The 18,237-nt window shown below is 47.5% G+C and overlaps 1 protein-coding gene and 1 long non-coding RNA gene across 2 annotated transcripts; one reads left to right on the top strand and one right to left on the bottom strand.

The window, feature by feature from the left end:
• Positions 1–5,243: 5,243 nt before the first annotated feature.
• LOC115655622 lies at positions 5,244–12,899 on the bottom strand. Its single transcript, XR_004001434.1, has 2 exons — positions 12,701–12,899; positions 5,244–5,401 (listed from the first exon to the last, which is right to left on the bottom strand). It is a non-coding gene; the product is annotated as an uncharacterized LOC115655622 (long non-coding RNA).
• Positions 12,900–12,969: 70 nt separating this feature from the next.
• GPX1 (glutathione peroxidase 1) lies at positions 12,970–15,422 on the top strand. The gene is made up of 2 exons (XM_030571290.1): positions 12,970–13,203; positions 14,734–15,422. The coding sequence occupies exons 1-2, from the start codon at positions 12,985–12,987 to the stop codon at positions 15,082–15,084; spliced, it is 570 nt and encodes a 189-aa protein (XP_030427150.1). The 5' UTR covers positions 12,970–12,984; the 3' UTR covers positions 15,085–15,422.
• The last annotated feature ends 2,815 nt before the right edge of the window (positions 15,423–18,237 follow it).

Raw genomic sequence — 18,237 nt, 5'->3', positions numbered from 1 at the left:
AAATCGAAGTGTTATATGGCATTAACAAGGATCACAGACAGCTCTCAGAATGTAGTTAGTAATGGCAGGTATCAATGTGTGGTGCTGTTTCTAGCAGGATGCTGTAGGAATTAGTTCAATGCTATTTAATTTTTATTAAAGATCTAGAAGCTGATTGTGACTGAATGCACCCATGTATTCACATCCTACACACCACTGTATTGCTCTTTATACAAAATATGCCTTGTGAGGTGTCATTTGAAAACTAGTAACTCACTGATCAATAATGTGATAAAATGTGTATAACATTATAAAGCTATGAACATATGCTGAAATTATGACTGAAATGTGTTTATGAGACAAGTCTGGGAAAGACGTAAACCTGTTTCTCGAGGACAGGAGGGGGAATCACCAGTCAAGTGGCTGTTCTTGGTCAATGGCAGGGAGCAGGAACAGCTCGATTTGTATTTTAGCAAACACCAACTTGGAATCTCCTTTGTCATTAGACTCCATGTCTCTGTCATCACAATAAAAAGGAACTTAACTAGGTGGTGACCCTCAGGAAAACGCATTTCAAAGGGTAGCTGAACTATAAAATGAGGGGCAAGATGCCCTAGGTGTTTTCTTTCTCTCCTTATTGTGCTCTCTCACCTAAGGAAAAAAGGAACCAGCCTTTGGATTTTGGGAGAAGTTCTGACATGAGAATTTGGTCTGCCCACTCGCTGGAACGTGTGGTGAGGATTTTAACCTTGAACCAAGTCTAGTTTATTAAGTTTTACCTGCTAGAATGTGTTTTAGCTTTATTTAATTTGTAACCATTTCTGACTTGAATACCTTATATTTGTACTTACTTAACAGCTTTGTAGTTTAAATAAACTTAAACTTAAGCCAGTGCTACGTTTAAACTGAACTGTGGGGGTAACTCCAGTTAAAGTAGCAAACTGTTGTATATTGACCCCTTACAAGGGCAATGGCCCTGAATATCTGAATTGGACAGGAGAGGAGTGGGCCATGCAGAACACACATTTTGGAGATAATTCAGGACTGGGAGGGTGTTGGGGTCACCACCATGCAAATATTAATGGGACATCAGCTGGAGAGGATCAGTGGTCTGAAGTTGTAGAGAGAATCTTCTGTCTAGATGACTAGTGTTGGGTCTTGCTCACAAGCTCAGGGTCACGCTGACTGCCAGATTTGGAGTTGGGAAGGAATTTTTCCCCAGGTAAACTGTGGCACAATTCAGGCTCCTAAGGTCAGAAATGTTTTATTCTAAAAGACTCTGTACTGAGCCCAGAGAAACTGGTCACATGTAATGGTCTGTGATGTACAGAAGACCAGACTAGATGAGCTAATGGTCCTTTCTGGTTTTCAATTCTATGAAACTATAATGGATGGGAGTTTTTCTGTAACTGGACCAGAAGTGCCATTGAAAATCACTAAGGGGCTTTGGAAAGCCCCACTCTGAAAATAGCCCGAGTTAATACAAACCCTCCTGCTTCAAGACATCAACCTGCCCCTCCAACAGAATTCATAATCATAAGACTGTGAGCAGGACACCCACCCCAGCGCATGTGTGGTAGAGTCTTCGCCTCATGTTCTTGAGTTCTACAACCAAAAGTTCCTTTTCTGTGCCTCTTTGTGCTCCCTCACCACACCTCATTCAGTGTGGCTCTCCTTGGTCAGAGAGGACCCAGGCTTCAGAGGTGCATCTGTGTGAGATCATCTCTTACCAGGGGAAGAAGGCACTTGGTTGCTCTACTATCTGAGCACTTTCTCTGGCTGACTGCTCTACCAGCTGCAATTCCTCTCCACTAGCTGTCACACCAGCCACTTGTTACTCTGTTGGCCACCCCATCAGCTGCCATTCTTTGACACTGGCCACCCTGCCAGCTGCTTCCATCAGCTGCCCATCAGTCACCTTTTGCTGCCACCTGCCTCTCTGCTGTGACCTCTTCAGGTCAGTCTCTTATTCATTTTGAGCTCTTAGGAGGCTGAAACATTGTCCCACCACAAGTGATTTTAGATGCTAGTAATGCAATTATTATTTAACATAAAAGACTCCTCATGGAACCTATTTAGCTCTGTTTTTAAACACTGGGGAGGAACAAGTTAAAACAGACCAGGGACCCTTAGGGAGAGTCCACACCACCTGGCTGGGACAACTGCCCTCACCCCTCTCTACTTTCACAGGGGTCTGACATTTGAGCTCCTGGCTTAATAAGGTTGTTTCAGCTGAGGGTGACCTCATCATTTAGGACAGGTTAAGCACAGTTCTGTTGCTCCCCTTTACTCATACAATAAAGACAACAAAATTGATCACAGCATTTCACTACCCCTGCATTCAGTGTTAAAGTGATTTGTAACCCAACACCAGCCAAAGTTGATCAGTTGGAGCTACACATCTCCTGTCTACTGGATATCCAAGCAGAGTAGATGTGTTTATGTAAACACAGTTTGCTCCTGAAGTCTTCCCCCTCCAGGGGTTGCCAGGTGTACGTTTTTTTAACAGAATGCATGGTCGAAAAGGGATCCCAGTGGCTTCAGTCAGCACCGCTGACTGGCAGCGCAGTGGGGCTAAGGCAGACTCCCTGCTGTGGCTCTGCACAGATCCCAGAAGCAGCAGCATGTCCCCTCCCTGGCACCTATGCATAGGAGTAGCTAAGAGGCTCTGCGCACTGCCCCTGCCCCTGCCCCAAGTGCCAGCTCCGCAGGTCCCATTGGCCAACTGGTTGCACCTCTGCATAGGAGCCAAAGGTGGAACTGTCTGAGGTAAGCACCACCCCTCTCCCCTTCCCATGCCCCAACCTCCTACGCCTGCCCCAGCCCATATCCCCCTCCTGCTCTCCAACCCCTTGGGTCCCAGCCCAGAGCATGCTCCTCCACCCCAAACCCCTCATCCCCAGAGCCTGCACCCCCAGCTGGAGCCCTCACTTCCCCTCCTCTAGCCCTGATTCCCCCTCCTGCCATCTGAACCCCTTGGTTCCAGCCCAGAGCACCCTCTTACATCCCAAACTCCTTGTACCCTGCCACACCCTAGAGTCTACAGCCCCTGCTGGAGCACTTACATCCCCCTGTACCCTAATTCACTGCCTTTGCCCAGAGCCCCCTCCTGCACCCTGAAACCCTCATTTCTGGCCCCGCTCCCGAGCTCACACCCCCAGCTGGAGTCCTCACCTCCTCCTGCCCCCCCACACCCTGAACCGGGTGAAAATGAGCGGGAGAGTGAGAGTGGGGAGAGCAAGAGATGGGGTGTGTGGAATGAGCGGGGGTGGGCCATGGCAGGGGACAGGGCAAGGGTGTTTGGTTTTGTGTGAGTAGAAAATTGGCAACCCTCCCCCCTCCCCAACTCGCTGTCAGGGAGAGTTCATTCATACCCTGCTTACATGCACACAGGCACAGGAGTCCCACTGAACCTCTAGCACTTGAAAGATCATTTGTCTGAGTCCTTTCACTGAGGGCTACATTCACAAAGGGCCTATCTCTTTAGGCCTCCATCAACATTTGGGCACTGTGACAGTCACAACCCCCTGCACAGCTGCACCGTAACCCTGGAGGTAGTGACATCCTCATGGTGCTTGGTTTCCACTGGTCAGCAGGCATGAAACCACCTAAGCTCTGGCACTGCCCACAGCCAACAAGCTGCTTAGAGCCCTGCCTCACGACTTCGCCCCAGCCAGATTCTCTAGCTAGGTGATCCCCTGCCTTTCTTGCCAGTGGGGCCTGGTCTGGTAGGTGTGCTCTGAGCTTGTCAAGCCCATACAGCTTGTGGGGTCCCAGAATCCCCCAGGGTCTAGGGCTTGCATCTTGCTCGGTCACCCACATCTTGGGAGCATGGCCTGATCCCTGGGCATTCTGGGGTGGAGCTTTCTCAGTCTCTCCCACTTCAAATAAATATTTCAATATTGCTGAAGCAGAGACTCGCATCTCTCTCCTCACAGCCTGAGTGAGTACCCTGCCATAGGGCTAACATTTCAGCATCTTGCCCATGCGCACACTCTCCTTTGCTCTGCCCCAAGGAATACTGAACTATTTAGACAAAACTTTAACGGGCGAGACTGAGAGATCCCACCCCAGAATGCCCTACAACCTGGTGGGTGGGGCATTCCCAGAAGTTGGAAGACCCAGGTTCAAGTCCCTGTTCCAGATCAGGCAGTGTAGGGCGTTGAAAACAACTCACATCCCAGGTGCATGCCCTGAGATGTGGAAGGGGGTCAGGTCTCTCTCTCTCTCTGGTGTTTCATGAGAAGGGGCTGAGCCTGCTTAAGTGCAATTCACTCCTGACTTTTTTCGATGGCTTCCTGTTCAACATGCAAGTTTCTGAAGATCCCTTTCTTGGGTGCTTGTGTGCTCTCATGCAATGCAGGGTGCACCCATGCACCTGACTTACAGCTGAGGATTCCAGTGAGGAACAGGATGCCAAAGAGTTACAGACTGTAACATCAGTGCGCCATGCTGCCTCTAGCTCGCAGCTCTCACAGTGATGTGTGGCCATAACAAAGCCAGCAGGGAAATGAAGTGACTGTATTCCCTGCAGGATCTGAATGGTTGCAGTAAATAAGCCAGGGGGCCACATGTTCAGTCTAAATGTTCCCTGAGCCCACCCAGCCTGTGCATTGGATGAGGTACAAATCCTGCAGCAATAGGCCTGTGCAATCCTTTAGCCATCACCATTAGTCCATCACAAAGCATATGTCCCCAAGGGGGCTGTACAGACAACCTCAAACCTGGCATTTCTTAACTGTCAAGCATTGGACTTTGCAAACTGAGCTGTTTCTTGTGCCGCAGTGTGTGTTTGTACACAGAGCTCTCTCACAGCCACAAGCCCTCACTCCATTCTGCCGCTCAGCTACTTTCTGGTTCCTGTGTGCCTGACACTTGCAACGCTGATAGCTGTGGTCACACCAAGTGTCCTGGGATGCTAGGGTTCTGGAGGACTAGGGAAACCTCCCACCACCGTGGTTAGCCATTTGGCCACACTCTTGCTCTTGATTAAAGATTAACTTTCCTGTCTATGCAAATTTGGTGCAGCCCTGATGAGCCTGGCAAGTTGCCAAAGCAGCTGTGGGTTGGGGTCACTTTGGGCAAGTAGGGACAAGCAGGTGCTCTCTTGCTTTCCCAAGAGAGAGCACTACACTTACTGCCTGCAAGCACTGACATGCTGGGGAAGAAAGCAGGTCAGCCTGAGTGTACTGAGCCTGCACCTGCACAGCATGGGGAGAGGTCTGTTTACACAAATGTGTAGCCAAAATCCAGAGACTCAGTCGCCAGGGGATAATTGCCACCCAGATCTCCTGTGGCAAAGTTTAAAGGAACAAAAGTAACTCCAGTTAGTTGCATTTCATCTTCGTTGCTTCATTTAGGCCTGCATCATGCAGAGTTCCAGCATTCACCAGCCTGTTTATTGTCCATCTTCTCCCTGCCCCTGGGGAAACAGTGTAGATTCAGAGCCCATCCACACCACTACAGTTTTGTAACCAAGCAGGATCCAGCCACACAGCAACTTCTGACCGGGCCTATGGCTGGTCAGGGGAATGGCTGGTTGCATCCATGTCACCATAGCACCAAGTTAATAACTGTTGAATCTTAATTAGGTGCCACCCCACTTGCTGCCTAGTGTCACACAGTCCCTAGCCCGGCGTTTCTCAGAGGGGGCCACCATGACTGCATGCTGCGACCAGTGGCTTTTTCTGCCACCATAGCCTCCTTTTCGGTGATTGGGAGGAGGGGAAAAGGGGGCCCCTTCCCTGGGGCCACCAGCAGGGGTTGGGACCTGCTCCCCTCTGTAGCCAGAAACGCCAGAGGAGCAAGCAGCCAGTGTGAATTCCCCACCTTCCTGGGGGTGATGTGGCTCGGGCTTCTAGATTCAGCCCAGGGGTGCCAGTTCTGGCCAGGGGGTTGGGGGCTCCAGCTGCACAGAAGCAGGCTCCAGACCCAGGCTCACCACACCCCCCATCATCCCTGGCTCCTGCTGTCTCCTCCATTCCTGGGCCCTGACTGCACAGTGGCAAGCTCAGGCTCTGCTGATGGGCAGGGGGGTGAGCCTGGGGCCACTCGCCCCCATTGTGTCCACCCACACCAGGTTTCAGCCACACAGCAGCAGGCTCCGGTCCCTGACCACAAGGCTTTGGGCACCAGCCCAAGTTGTCCCCCAGCCATTGTTGCTGACCCCTGCTGCCTATCACGGCCCCCTCACCTATCACCTCTGGCCCCCACTGCCTCCCTACCTACCTCTCCATCCAGGGCTTAATTTGTTCCCCAGTTTGCTGGGGCTGAGTAAATCTGCTGTGAAGAGTGATATTTGTATGTTTGTTAATATCACTTTTCACTGCTTCCCAGCTAACTAGCGTGTCTGCTGCTGTGAAAAATATTAACAAACATACAAATATCACTTTTCACAGCAGCAAACTGACTAGCTAGCAAGTCTGAAAAAAAGCAACCAGAAAAGCAAAAGAAACAACAAAAACAAAAGACAAGAACATGCAGAGTACCTTATTTGTGTTTCTATTCTGTTTAGGTCCAGTAAGGAATAGAGAGAATTGTACATTATTTTTTTCCCAAGCTTGCAAAAAAACCCTACATAATAAATGACAATGATTTGGATGTGTATATGTGTAAGGAGGGAAATAGACTTCTAGGATGGAGACTGGCACAACTGATTAAGAGAGCTTTAAACTAGGAATTTGGGGGAGATGGTTGGGAGATGTCCAGGTAATCTCCACGCTGGAATTTAACATTGAGAGGGAAGAAAACAAAGTAAGAGAGGATACAACCGTGGGCAGAAGAATGGACATAAGGAGGAAGGGTAGTGTAGATACCAGTCTAATTGGTGATACTGGTGGTAGAATATCTGTGCCTAATTGGATAAAGAATGTCAGTGAAGCCAAACAGCAAAAATTAAAATGTCTGTACCCTAATGCGAAGAGCCTAGGTAACAAAATGGAGGAACTAGAGCTACTGGTGCAGGAAGTGAAACCGGATATTATAGGGATAACAGAAACATGGTGGAATAGTAGTAATGACTGGAGTATGGGTATTGAAAGCTATGTGCTGTTTAGGAAAGACAGGAATAAAGGCAAAGGTGGTGGAGTAGCCTAGTATACCAATGATGTGGTAGACTGTAAAGAAATGAGAAGGGATGGAATGGGTAAGAGAGAGTCTGTCTGGGCAAAAATCACTTTGGGAAAGAAAGCTACTAGAGCCTCCCCTGAGATAGTGCTTGGGGTGTGCTGCAGACCGCCGGGATCCGATTTGGATATGGATAGAGACATCTTTAATGTTTTTAATGAAGTAAACACTAATGGGAATTGTGTGATCATGGGAGACTTTAACTTCCCAGATATAGACTGGAGGACAAGTGGTAGTACTAATAATAGGGCTCAGATTTTTCTGGATGTGATAGCTGATGGATTCCTTCACCAAGTACTTGAAGAACCAACAAGAGGGGATGCCATTTTAGATTTGGTTTTGGTGAGTAGTGAGGACCTCATAGAAGAAATCGTTGTAGGGGACAACCTTGGTTCAAGCGATCATGATCTAATTCAGTTCAAACTAGATGGAAGGATAAACAAAAATAGATCTGGGACTAGGGTTTTTGATTTCAAAAGGGCTAACTGTAAAGAATTAAGGAAATTAGTTAGGGAACTAGATTGGACTGAAGAACTTGTGGATCTAAAGGCAGAGGAGGCCTGGAATTACTTCAAGTCAGAGTTGCAGAAACTATCAGAAGCCTGCATCCCAAAAAAGGAGAAAAAAATTCATAGGCAAGAGTTGCAGACCAAGCTGGATGAGCGAGCATCTTAGAGAGGTGATTAAGAAAAAGCAGAAAGCCTACAAGGAGCGGAAGATGGGAGGGATTAGCAAGGAAAGCTATCTTATTGAGGTCAGAACATGTAGGGATAAAGTGAGAAAGGCCAAAAGCCAAGTAGAGTTGGACCTTGCAAAGGGAATTAAAACCAACAGTAAAAGGTTCTATAGCCATATAAATAAGAAGAAAACAAAGAAAGAAGAAGTGGGACAGCTAAACACTGAGGATGGAATGGAGGTTAAGGATAATCTAGGCATGGCCCAATATCTAAACAAATACTTTGCCTCAGTCTTTAATACGACTAATGAGGCGCTTAGGGATAATGGTAGGATGACAAACAGGAATGAGGATATGTAGGTAGATATTATCACATCTGAGGTAGAAGCCAAACTCGAACAGCTTAATGGAACAAAATCGGAGGGCCCAGATAATCTTCATCCAAGAATATTAAAGGAACTGGCACATGAAATTGCAAGCCCATTAGGAAGAATTTTTAATGAATCAGTAAACTCAGGGGTTGTACCGTATGATTGGAGAATTGCTAACATAGTTCCTATTTTTAAGAAAAGGGAAAAAAAGCGATCCTGGTAACTATAGGCCTGTTAGTTTGACATCTGTAGTATGTAAAGTCTTGGAAAAAAATTTGAAGGAGAAAGTGGTTAAGGACATTGAGGTCAATGGTAATTGGGACAAAATACAACATGGTTTTACAAAAAGTAGATCGTGCCAAACCAATCTGATCTCCTTCTTAGAGAAGGTAACAGATTTTTTAGACAAAGGAAACGCAGTGGATCTAATTTACCTTGATTTCAGTAAGGCATTTGATACGGTTCCACATGGGGAATTATTAGTTAAATTGGAAAAGATGGAGATCAATATGAAAATTGAAAAGTGGATAAAGAACTGGTTAAAGGGGAGACTACAACGGGTCGTACTGAAAGGTGAACTGTCAGGCTGGAAGGAGGTTACTAGTGGAGTTCGTCAGGGATCAGTTTTGGGACCAATCTTATTTAATCTCTTTATTACTGACCTTGGCACAAAAAGTGGGAATGTGCTAATAAAGTTTGCAGATGACACAAAGCTGAGAGGTATTGCTAACACAGCAAAGGACCGGGATATCATACAGGAAGATCTGAATGACCTTGTAAATTGGAGTAATAGTAATAGGATGAAATTTAATAGTGAAAAGTGCAAGGTCATGCATTTAGGGATTAACAACAAGAATTTTATAAATTTATAAATTGGGGACACATCAGTTGGAAGTAACAGAGGAGGAGAAGGACCTCGGAGTATTGGTTGATCATAGGATGACTATGAGCTGCCAATGTGATATGGCCGTTAAAAAAGCTAATGCAGTTTTAGGATGCATCAAGCGCGGTATTTCCAGCAAAGATAAGGAGGTGTTAGTACCATTATACAAAGCACTGGTGAGGCCTCATCTGGAATACTGTGTGCAGTTCTGGTCTCCTATGTTTAAGGATGAATTCAAACTGGAACAGGTACAGAGAAGGGCTACTAGGATGATCTGAGGAATGGAAAACCTGTCTTATGAAAGGAGACTCAAAGAGCTTGGCCTGTTTAGCCTGGCCAAAAGAAGGGGGATATGATTGTTCTTTATAAATATATCAGAGGGATTAATATGAAGGAGGGAGAGGAATTATTTAAGCTTAGTACCAATGTGGACACAAGAACAAATGGATATAAACTGGACACTAGGAAGTTTAGACTTGAAATTAGACAAAGGTTTCTAACCATTAGAGGAGTGAAGTTCTGGAACAGCCTTCCAAGGGGAGTAATGGGGGCAAAATACATATCTGGCTTTAAGACTAAGCTTGATAAGTTTATGGAGGGGATGGTATGATGGGATAGCCTAATTCTGGCAATTCATTTGGCAATTGATATTTGATTATCAGCAGGTAAGTATGCCCAGTGGTCTGTGATGGGATGTTAGATGGAGTGGGATCTGAATTACTACAGAGAATTCTTTCCTGGGTGCTGGCTGGTGAGTCTTGCCCATGTGCTCAGGGTTTAACTGATCGCCGTATTTGGGGTCGGGAAGGAATTTTCCTCCAGGGCAGATTGGCAGAGGCCCTGGAGGTTTTTCGCCTTCCTCTGCAGCATGGGGCACGGGTCACTTGCTGGAGGATTCTCTGCAGCTTGAGGTCTTCAAACTACAATTTGAGGACTTCAATAACTCAGACATAGGCTAAGGGTTTGCTACAGGAGTGGATGGGTGAGATTGTGTGGCCTGCGTTGTGCAGGAGGTCAGACTAGATGATCATAATGGTCCCTTCTGACCTTAAAGTCTATGAGTCTATGTCAGGCCTGCACAACATATGGCCTGCAGGCCGACTGTGCAGCCCAAGGCGGGGAACCAAAGGGCTCTGGGCTGCCCACAGCTGCGGGAAGCCCAGTGCCCTTTAAATCCCAGCCGCAGCCAGGATTCAAAAGGCTCTGAGCTGCCCGCAGTAGTGGGGAGCCCAGAGCTCTTTAAATCTCAGCCGCGGATGGGATTCATAGGGCTCTGGGCTGCCCGCAGCCTCTGGGAGCCCTGAGCCCTTTAAATCTCAGCCGCCATCAGGAATCAAAGGGCACTGGGCTGCCCGCAGTGGCAGGGAGCCCAGAGCCCTTTTAATCCCAGCCGCAGCCGGGATTCAAAGGGCTTTGGGCTGCCCGAGAGATTTCCGGCCGTAGCTGAGATTTAAAGGGCTCAGGGCTCCCCCCGCCCCGGGCAGCCCAGAGCCCTTTGAATCCCAGCCGCAGCTCCAGCAGATGGGCTAGGGCTGGGATTTAAAGGGCTCAAGCTCCCCTCAGCGGCAGGAGCTCTGGGCCCTTTAAATCCCTGCCCCAGCCCTGCAAAGCTCCGGGTTCCCGCAGCCGCTGGAGCCCCGGGCCCTTTAATTTGCCCCTGACAGCTCCCAACCACCTCTTCAGCTGGGAGTCCCTAGCTGATTTAAAATCAAGTATCACCTCCCCATCCTCAACCTTCCTTTTTGGCCCACAGCTGTTTTGGTGCGGCGGCGCTGGGGAAGGAGGGTTTGTTTCTGCAGGGCCAAGTGCTGCTGGAGCAGGGTGTTTCTGCCGGGCCAGGAGGTCCTGGGGGTTTTGGCCCTCAGCTGTTTTCTTTGGAGTAATGCGGCCCTCGCTGTTTTACGAGTTGTGCAGGCCTAGTCTATGGGCATATTTATTTATTTTTCCTAAAGTTAATTAACTATTTTAGGAAAAATTGTCAGAGCAGCCACTAGTGGCTGCACTCTGAGGCTACCAAAAAAATTCTTGTTAGAATCCCTAGTTCCTGGCACGTAGCTAGGACTCCCAGCCATGTCACTATAAGTAGTAGAGCTAGTCCTCTTTGCTTTCATAACTCTCTGCAGTTAGCCATCCAGTCGAGCCCTTTCCCATGTAATAAAGGTGCCTGGTCTCTGGAGCCTCCACACTCCGTGGATAAGGTGTCCTGGTTTCCATGGCCATGTCACCCAGCAGGCAGGTTTCAAATGCCTATAACATGGTTTGCTGGTCAGAGTGCTCACACCACTTTTTGGCTGACTGAAAGTTGTGAACTGAAGCTCACCTCCATTTCCTGTCTCTCTATTATGGGGATTGTGATACCCTGGCACCCCAATATTCACCACTGTCATGTAATTAGGATATGATTTGTAAAAAGCATGTACTGTGAGGTATCATTCTAACAGTCTTGATCTGCTAGACCAGGGCAGGCAAACTTTTTGGCCTGAGGGCCACATCGGGTTTCGTAAATTGTATGGAGGGCCCATTAGGGGAGCGGATCATGGCCCAGCCCCCTCTTCCTATCTGGCTCCCCCTGGGGACTCCTGCCCCTTCCACCCCCCCTTGCCTAACAGCCCCCCCAGGACCCCTGCCCCATCCACACACCCTGTTGTCTTAAATTTACAGCAACCGTTATTATTGGCTTTGGAAAGTATCTACTGAGATGAGATGGACCTAAGTAGTGAGGCTGGTGGACTACTTTTGCTACTAATTTCAGAGAAGACAATCACCATACTCTCTTGTAAGTCTACTGTTGAAACTGCATGGGTCATTGAACAATGCCATCTAGGCATCTGCTATAACAGTAGTAGATCTCTGTCCAGTAATGTAAACTACCCTTGGATCAATCAGAGAAATATAAATTAAAAACATACTGGAAGAAGCAACGACTTCAGTTCAGAAGTTGAATAATTAGGGCACTTATACTGACTCCTTAAATGAAGAGGACAAGAAGCGTTTGTTAAGCCATCTGAAAAAGTAAAGCGCAAAGACTTGATTCTTACATCTCTACAACAGCAGCTTCTGGATTCTATGAAGCTCTACCTAGCCTTTACAGATGCCTGTCTTATAAAACACCATCAGTTCAGTGGAGTGAGGCACTACCTGCAATGGGACTGCCATGTAATCAGGACAGAATAGAGAGTTTGAACACAGAGTGAAATATCATATGATGAACAAATGAAGATTTTACTTCAACGTCTTCTTTATCATCACTAGTGGTTCGACCCAAACTTTGTGCTGTGTTTCCTGGGATGAAAGAAGTAGGAATTCATCTTTTTCTGCTCCCAGTCACAACAGCTACAGTTGCGCTTTTTCCTCATTGAATAGAATTTTGAATAGAAGTCCCCTTCTGCAGGATCATGAGCATATCATGAAGGAATGGAGGTACCAGACACATGAGATGCCACCAAAAATGAATGTACTGCATTCGGGACAATAACAGAGTTGTGCAAAAGTACAACAGGAAACCAAGAAGGTGGTAACTATAGTGCTTCATAGTAGGCTTGTGTAGCCAACTTTACTCTGTGTGATGATTTAAAAACATAAGTTAAATCTAATAAAATGGTCGTGAAATATTTTTCAGTGTTTACCATGGTGCCATACAGCACACCTTCGCCCTAATGGTCTCACCTCTTATCGGTCCTCACTACCTCCGCCCCGAATTTTAATTCCTGAAGAAAACACGGGCACAGCGAGGCCAGCCGCGGTCCAGCTGTAGCTCTACCCTCGGGGCGCTGAGACGCCTGTCCGGTCCTACCCGGCCCCGCGCCCCTTCCCCGGGACTCTCCCACCGAGCACTGTGCGTGCCCCTCTCTGGGGGCCGGCCCTGCCCAGGCCCCGCCCCGCTTGGGGACCGGGGCCGCCCAGCGGCTCTTGCCGGGGCGCGGCCTCCGAATCACACCCTGCGCGATCCTATGGCGGCCGGGCGGCTGGCGGGGCTGCAGGCGCGGCCGCTGGGCGCGGCGGAACCGCTGGCGCTGGGCTCGCTCCTGGGCCGCGTACTGCTGGTGAGCAACGTGGCGTCACTCTGAGGCACCACGGCCCGGGACTTCGCCCAGCTCAGCGAGCTGCAGAGGCGCTACGGGCCCGGGCTGACCGTGCTGGCCTTCCCCTGCAACCAGTTCGGCCACCAGGTACCGCCGGGGACAGGGCGGGAGGCAGCTGCTCGCACAGCCCAGCTCGGGAGGCCCTGCACCCGCTTCCTGTGCTGTAGCGATCCTGGCCGGCTGCTGCTGCCGCCGCCGGGCCCGGCTACAGCCACTGATCCCTCTCCCTCAGCAGCCTCGCAGGGCAGCTGCGCAGCTATCGTGGGGCGCGGGCTGTGGGGCGGCTTTCAGGAGAAGAGGTTTAAATGCTTGAGACCTCCCTCCACAGGCCCTGCTGCCCCCCTCCCCCCCGCCGGCGTGGTGTCCTGCAGGGCATGTGCCCCCGAAAGGGATAAATCTCCATAACTTTTCAGAGCTGGTCCCTGCAGCTAGTCTCCAGTACATGGCTTCCTCCTATCCATTGGCCAGACTACATCCTAGCTGGCCTAGTGACTGCTATGCCGCGCAGTGTCAGTGGTGCACAGCTCCAGACCTGCCAGGGCTGTGCCTACCTAGTCAGTGTGATTGGAGCAGATGTAGGCATGCCTGTGCTCGCCTTAATCTAGCTAACAGGTAACAATAGTAGTGTAACATCCTGATGTGGGCTAGAAACAAGCCTGCTGGGTATCCTGTTCTCTGCCCATGTCTCTGTGCTGCTAGTGTTTCCTGTGCTTGACCTGCCGTCCCATCTTCATGCACTGTCACAGCAAGCCGCGGCTGAAAGTTAAGTGGATTGGCTAGGATGCTACCTGGCATGAAGTTATCGCAGAATGTTCTTCTTGCTTTCCAGCAATGCTGGTAACTGAGCAAAACGGCCTGGGGCAGAGGGTGGGGTGGGGTAATAGAGGATCTGAATTAAACTTGCTAGTGTAACTAAGGTTTATGGCTACAGCAGACTCTCCTTAATTGGCACTAGTTACCAGGCACTTTTGCAAAATAAACAACGTTGTGAATTAGCAAATAAAATATCAAGGGCATTGCTGCATAGAATGTTATCTAGGCAGAAAGTGTGCTTGTGAAAATAAACGTGCCAGATGGAAGAGGCTGACTTGCATATCTGTTCACCCATATTGCTGAGGGTGCTAGGCAATGTTCCCTTTCATTTTTTCCATCCATGTGTGGAATAAATTTTGCTATGTGCACTGAGATATATGCAGCAGAGGAAACAAAAAAACCTAGATATATATTATATTTTTTAAGAAGTTGCCATAGGGATAATTACTCCAGCCAGGGCAGGTTAGGCATTTTAGAACTCAGTACTCAAAGAATTAAATTTAAGTGTAAGAAAAATAAAAATTATGAAATGCATAGACCAGTCAAAACCCTAAAATAACACTTTGAAAGAATAAAATTACAGAGGATATATGTGCATTGAAGGAAGTACCAAGAAGTAACAACAACAGTAATACAAGTATGTGTTGGGAGGTGAATGTGAAAGAGACAGACTGTGTGTGTGTCTGTCTGTCTGTCTGTCTCTTGTTTGCTTCCCGCAATGGAGATGGAAGCTCTGTCTTGAATACATTCCAGTTGTTGGTGTTTATCCTTGCAATAGATCACACTTCCTTTTTCTCTTAATAGGAGAATGCTACCAATGAGGAGATCCTACTTTCCTTAAAGCATGTCCGCCCTGGCAATGGTTATGAGCCCAACTTCACCGTATTTGAGAAGTGTGATGTGAATGGGGCAAATGCTCACCCACTCTTCACTTTCCTGAAAGAGGCACTCCCTTTCCCACATGATGATCCAGTGTCACTGATGACCAACCCACAGTACATCATCTGGTCTCCAGTGTGCAGGAATGACATCTCCTGGAACTTTGAAAAATTCCTCATTGGGCGTGATGGCGTGCCCTTCAAGCGCTACAGCAGGCACTTTGAAACTATAAAGATCCAAGATGATATTGAAAAGCTCCTTCAGCATGTCCCATAGAATTTTCTCAACCAAGCCAAAGTCCTGCTGAAACTTTTCTCTCTCCTCAGCTCTGCTTTATCTCTGCTTCCTGTTGAGTCATTTTGCTAGTCCTTTTGTCCCTAGCCTGGACTCCCTGCTCTTTCTGTGACCTCTTTGCTCTGCAAGTAAAATGCTATTGTCCATGGAAGTTTTACTCATGAAGGTGCTTCTTCCAAATTCTTCAGGAGAAGCACTTGATGTATTCTGTAAAAATTGCATGTGAATTTTTAGCAAATTACCCGCAGGGGAAGCAGCCCTGAGTCTGGGTAGCTTCTTGTGAGCCTTTTTATTACTAATACAATTCCTGAAGACCAGAAGTCTGTTTTTTTCTGTGTAAGGTTACTGCCTGGTTAGCCATGGGGTGTTGGGTATTTGTGTCTCATGGCTTCTTTAGTTTTGAAGGGCCAGGCAGAAGGGGCTGCCACATTGCACCGTCATTTTCAAGATTTTAATGGTCCCTTCCGGCCTTTGATCGTCTTGTCTGACCTGCTTTATATCACTCGCCATTATATTCCACGCAGTTACCCCTGTATAGCGCCCAATAACTTGGGTTAGACTTGGAGGGGTGGGGAGGGGTTTCAGTCCCCAGGAAACTAAACTGTTGTATTCCACAGACAGAGAACAGGAGAGGCTGAGGTGCTACCAATGCCAATGGCAGAGAAAAGATATAGGGAGACATGCCCAACCTAGTAATACACACCCCATGCGTCAGAGGAAGGCAGTTGCTCCACCACCCCTCCCCACCCGTCCAAGTCTCAGCCAATTGGACCTGGTAGAAAATTCCTTCCTGACCCTAATCAGATGATCAGTTTGCCCTTGAACTTGTGAGCATCCTTTGTAAAATGATCTGCTGGCTCACTGGTGTACTGGACCCTGATTCAGAAGCTCTGCAAGCACAGTGCCTGATATCAAGTTGTTTGTGTTACAGTTCAGGGCAACTGCACCTGTATTTCCCTCCGTGGGCCAGCAAGGGCACCTGCTCCAGGCTCCTCCGGAAGGTTCCTCCTTGGGCAGTCTCTCTCTGCCTCCTGACCCAGGTCTTTCCAGACCGCACAGCTCCCTGCCTGGGCTGTGACCTCTCCAGCAACGCCTGGCTGCCTAAATCAGCCTGCTGTACTTTTCTCCTCCGAGACAGTAACCAGTGTAAGTACCACAGTTAGACTACCCCACAGCTCTTTCTACACAAGGACATTTATTCCTAAGGTAACAAGCATTACAGAGAAAACATACTATTAAAAAACCCCCAAAAACTAAATGCCTACTAATCATCTTATCTCTGGCCAGTGAAAAGTCCCTCATAAGTAAGTCAGTTACTCCTTTATACAGCCAGTCTCTGAACTGTTCTGTAACAGGTGAGCAGCAGACAAGAGGTCCCATCCTCTCCCATACCCTAAGTATGAAGCTTCAAAGGCTGAGCCCCTAAGGATTCCACTTCACACGTATTTTCCACAAAGATCAGTTGTGTCTGCTATGTTGTTCAGCATCGTCTTCTGAAGCTCACAGTACTTGCCAGAGATTGTGTTAATTCTCTCTTCCTCCCAAAGAATTTCCAGTTAATCCCACAATAACAAAAACACTTTCATTTTTAATACAATGAACTCCTAAAATACTGAAAATTTCAATTCAACATGGTTTGTGCAGGATGTTGCAAGAAATTGCAATGTCCTGCCTCTTGTCTATGCCCTAGACAGGAGGCAGAGAACATGGGGGGGGGGGCGCACTCTGGTTCTTAAATAGGGTCATATACAGCATCAAATAGTTCAACATTATTATGTTTCATGCACAAGGGACTTGTTAGACCACAACTTGTGGGAGAAATGGCATGGAGGAAATAACAGATAAGTACCTTATCTGGTCTCTCTGACTTGGGGCTTGTGCACATGGGAATGTTATGCTAGTAGAAGATAAGGTGAGAATTTAAACTGATACATAGGTGTAACTCCAGTATGGGTACTCATGCTGGTATAAGAATGAATTTTTTCGGGTTAGTTTATGTCACTTTGGAAGGGTTTTACTCTTTTATACCAGAATAAGTGTGTGTGGAGGGTATGTGAGAGTTAATCTGTTTAACTCTATTGGTAAAATTTTGGTGGGTAGACAAACACAGATATGTCAAGCCACATATGAGCTGCACACTACTGTCCTGCAATGGGCTGGGGAGAAGGGACAGTAACTTACTGAACAAGTTACCCCAGCAGCACTGCGTTTAGACAGTTAAAGGGAATAGCTAAGTTATTATGTTCATGGCTTTTTTTTTTTTTTTTTTTTTTTTTTTTTGGGGGTGGGGGGTTGGCTGTCACAAAATATTTTTCCCAAAGGAAACAAACTAATGCAGAATTGGGTAATCAAGGCACAACTGACTGGGCCCATTTCTCATGGAAAATAGCATCCTGTTCCCTATGAGGAGGAACACCTAATCCTTGCACAAAGCTGCCCACAATGAGCCTGTTGCAAAGCCCTTGGGGGTGGGGGTGGGATAGCCTCTCCATTGCATTCTGCCTGAGGTGTGCCAAACGCACCAGTTCCTATTGGCTTGGGGAAGGGAGGAGGTGGTGTACTTAAAAAAATAACACTACTTCAGCTGCTACATTTCTAAATGGTTCTGCTTTCTTCAGGGAGCTTCTCTGCGTCTCCTGTACAAATAAAAACTGGTTCTTTTCTCCTGCATGTGGCCCAACCCTTCTATGGTGCTGTGTAATAAGGTGGCAGCAGAAGTGAGTGCCAATGTTCTGCTTTCATGTAGGTCTGAGTAATGGTACTTGGAGCTGAGTGTTGCAGAGTGTTTACCACATTATTACTCAAGCTTCACTCCACCCAGTGAAAAACAGGATGTCTGTTTAATTTCTGTATGTGCAAGGGCTTCAGTGTATGGTTAAACAGTTGCCTAATTTTGGTAGGGTCTTCCTCTTTCACTTAAGTCTCCACCTCTTCCTATAACTGATAAGAGCTGTTGGAAGATGTTAACTGTATTTTTGGGCTGCAGGCAGCATAGAACATTTTAAAGTATAGCTTGAATAATGTGTGTGTGTGAGAGAGAGAGAAATATTCATGTGCTGACTTCTGCAGAAGTTTAGTGCTAATAACAGTGAGACTGAAGGCAATATAACAAGGATGTCAGTACAGATTTCCTAG

The sequence above is a fragment of the Gopherus evgoodei genome, chromosome 7, assembly GCF_007399415.2.
Source record: "Gopherus evgoodei ecotype Sinaloan lineage chromosome 7, rGopEvg1_v1.p, whole genome shotgun sequence".
Lineage (NCBI taxonomy): Eukaryota > Metazoa > Chordata > Testudines > Testudinidae > Gopherus > Gopherus evgoodei.
This window is presented reverse-complemented; position numbering and strand designations above follow the sequence as displayed.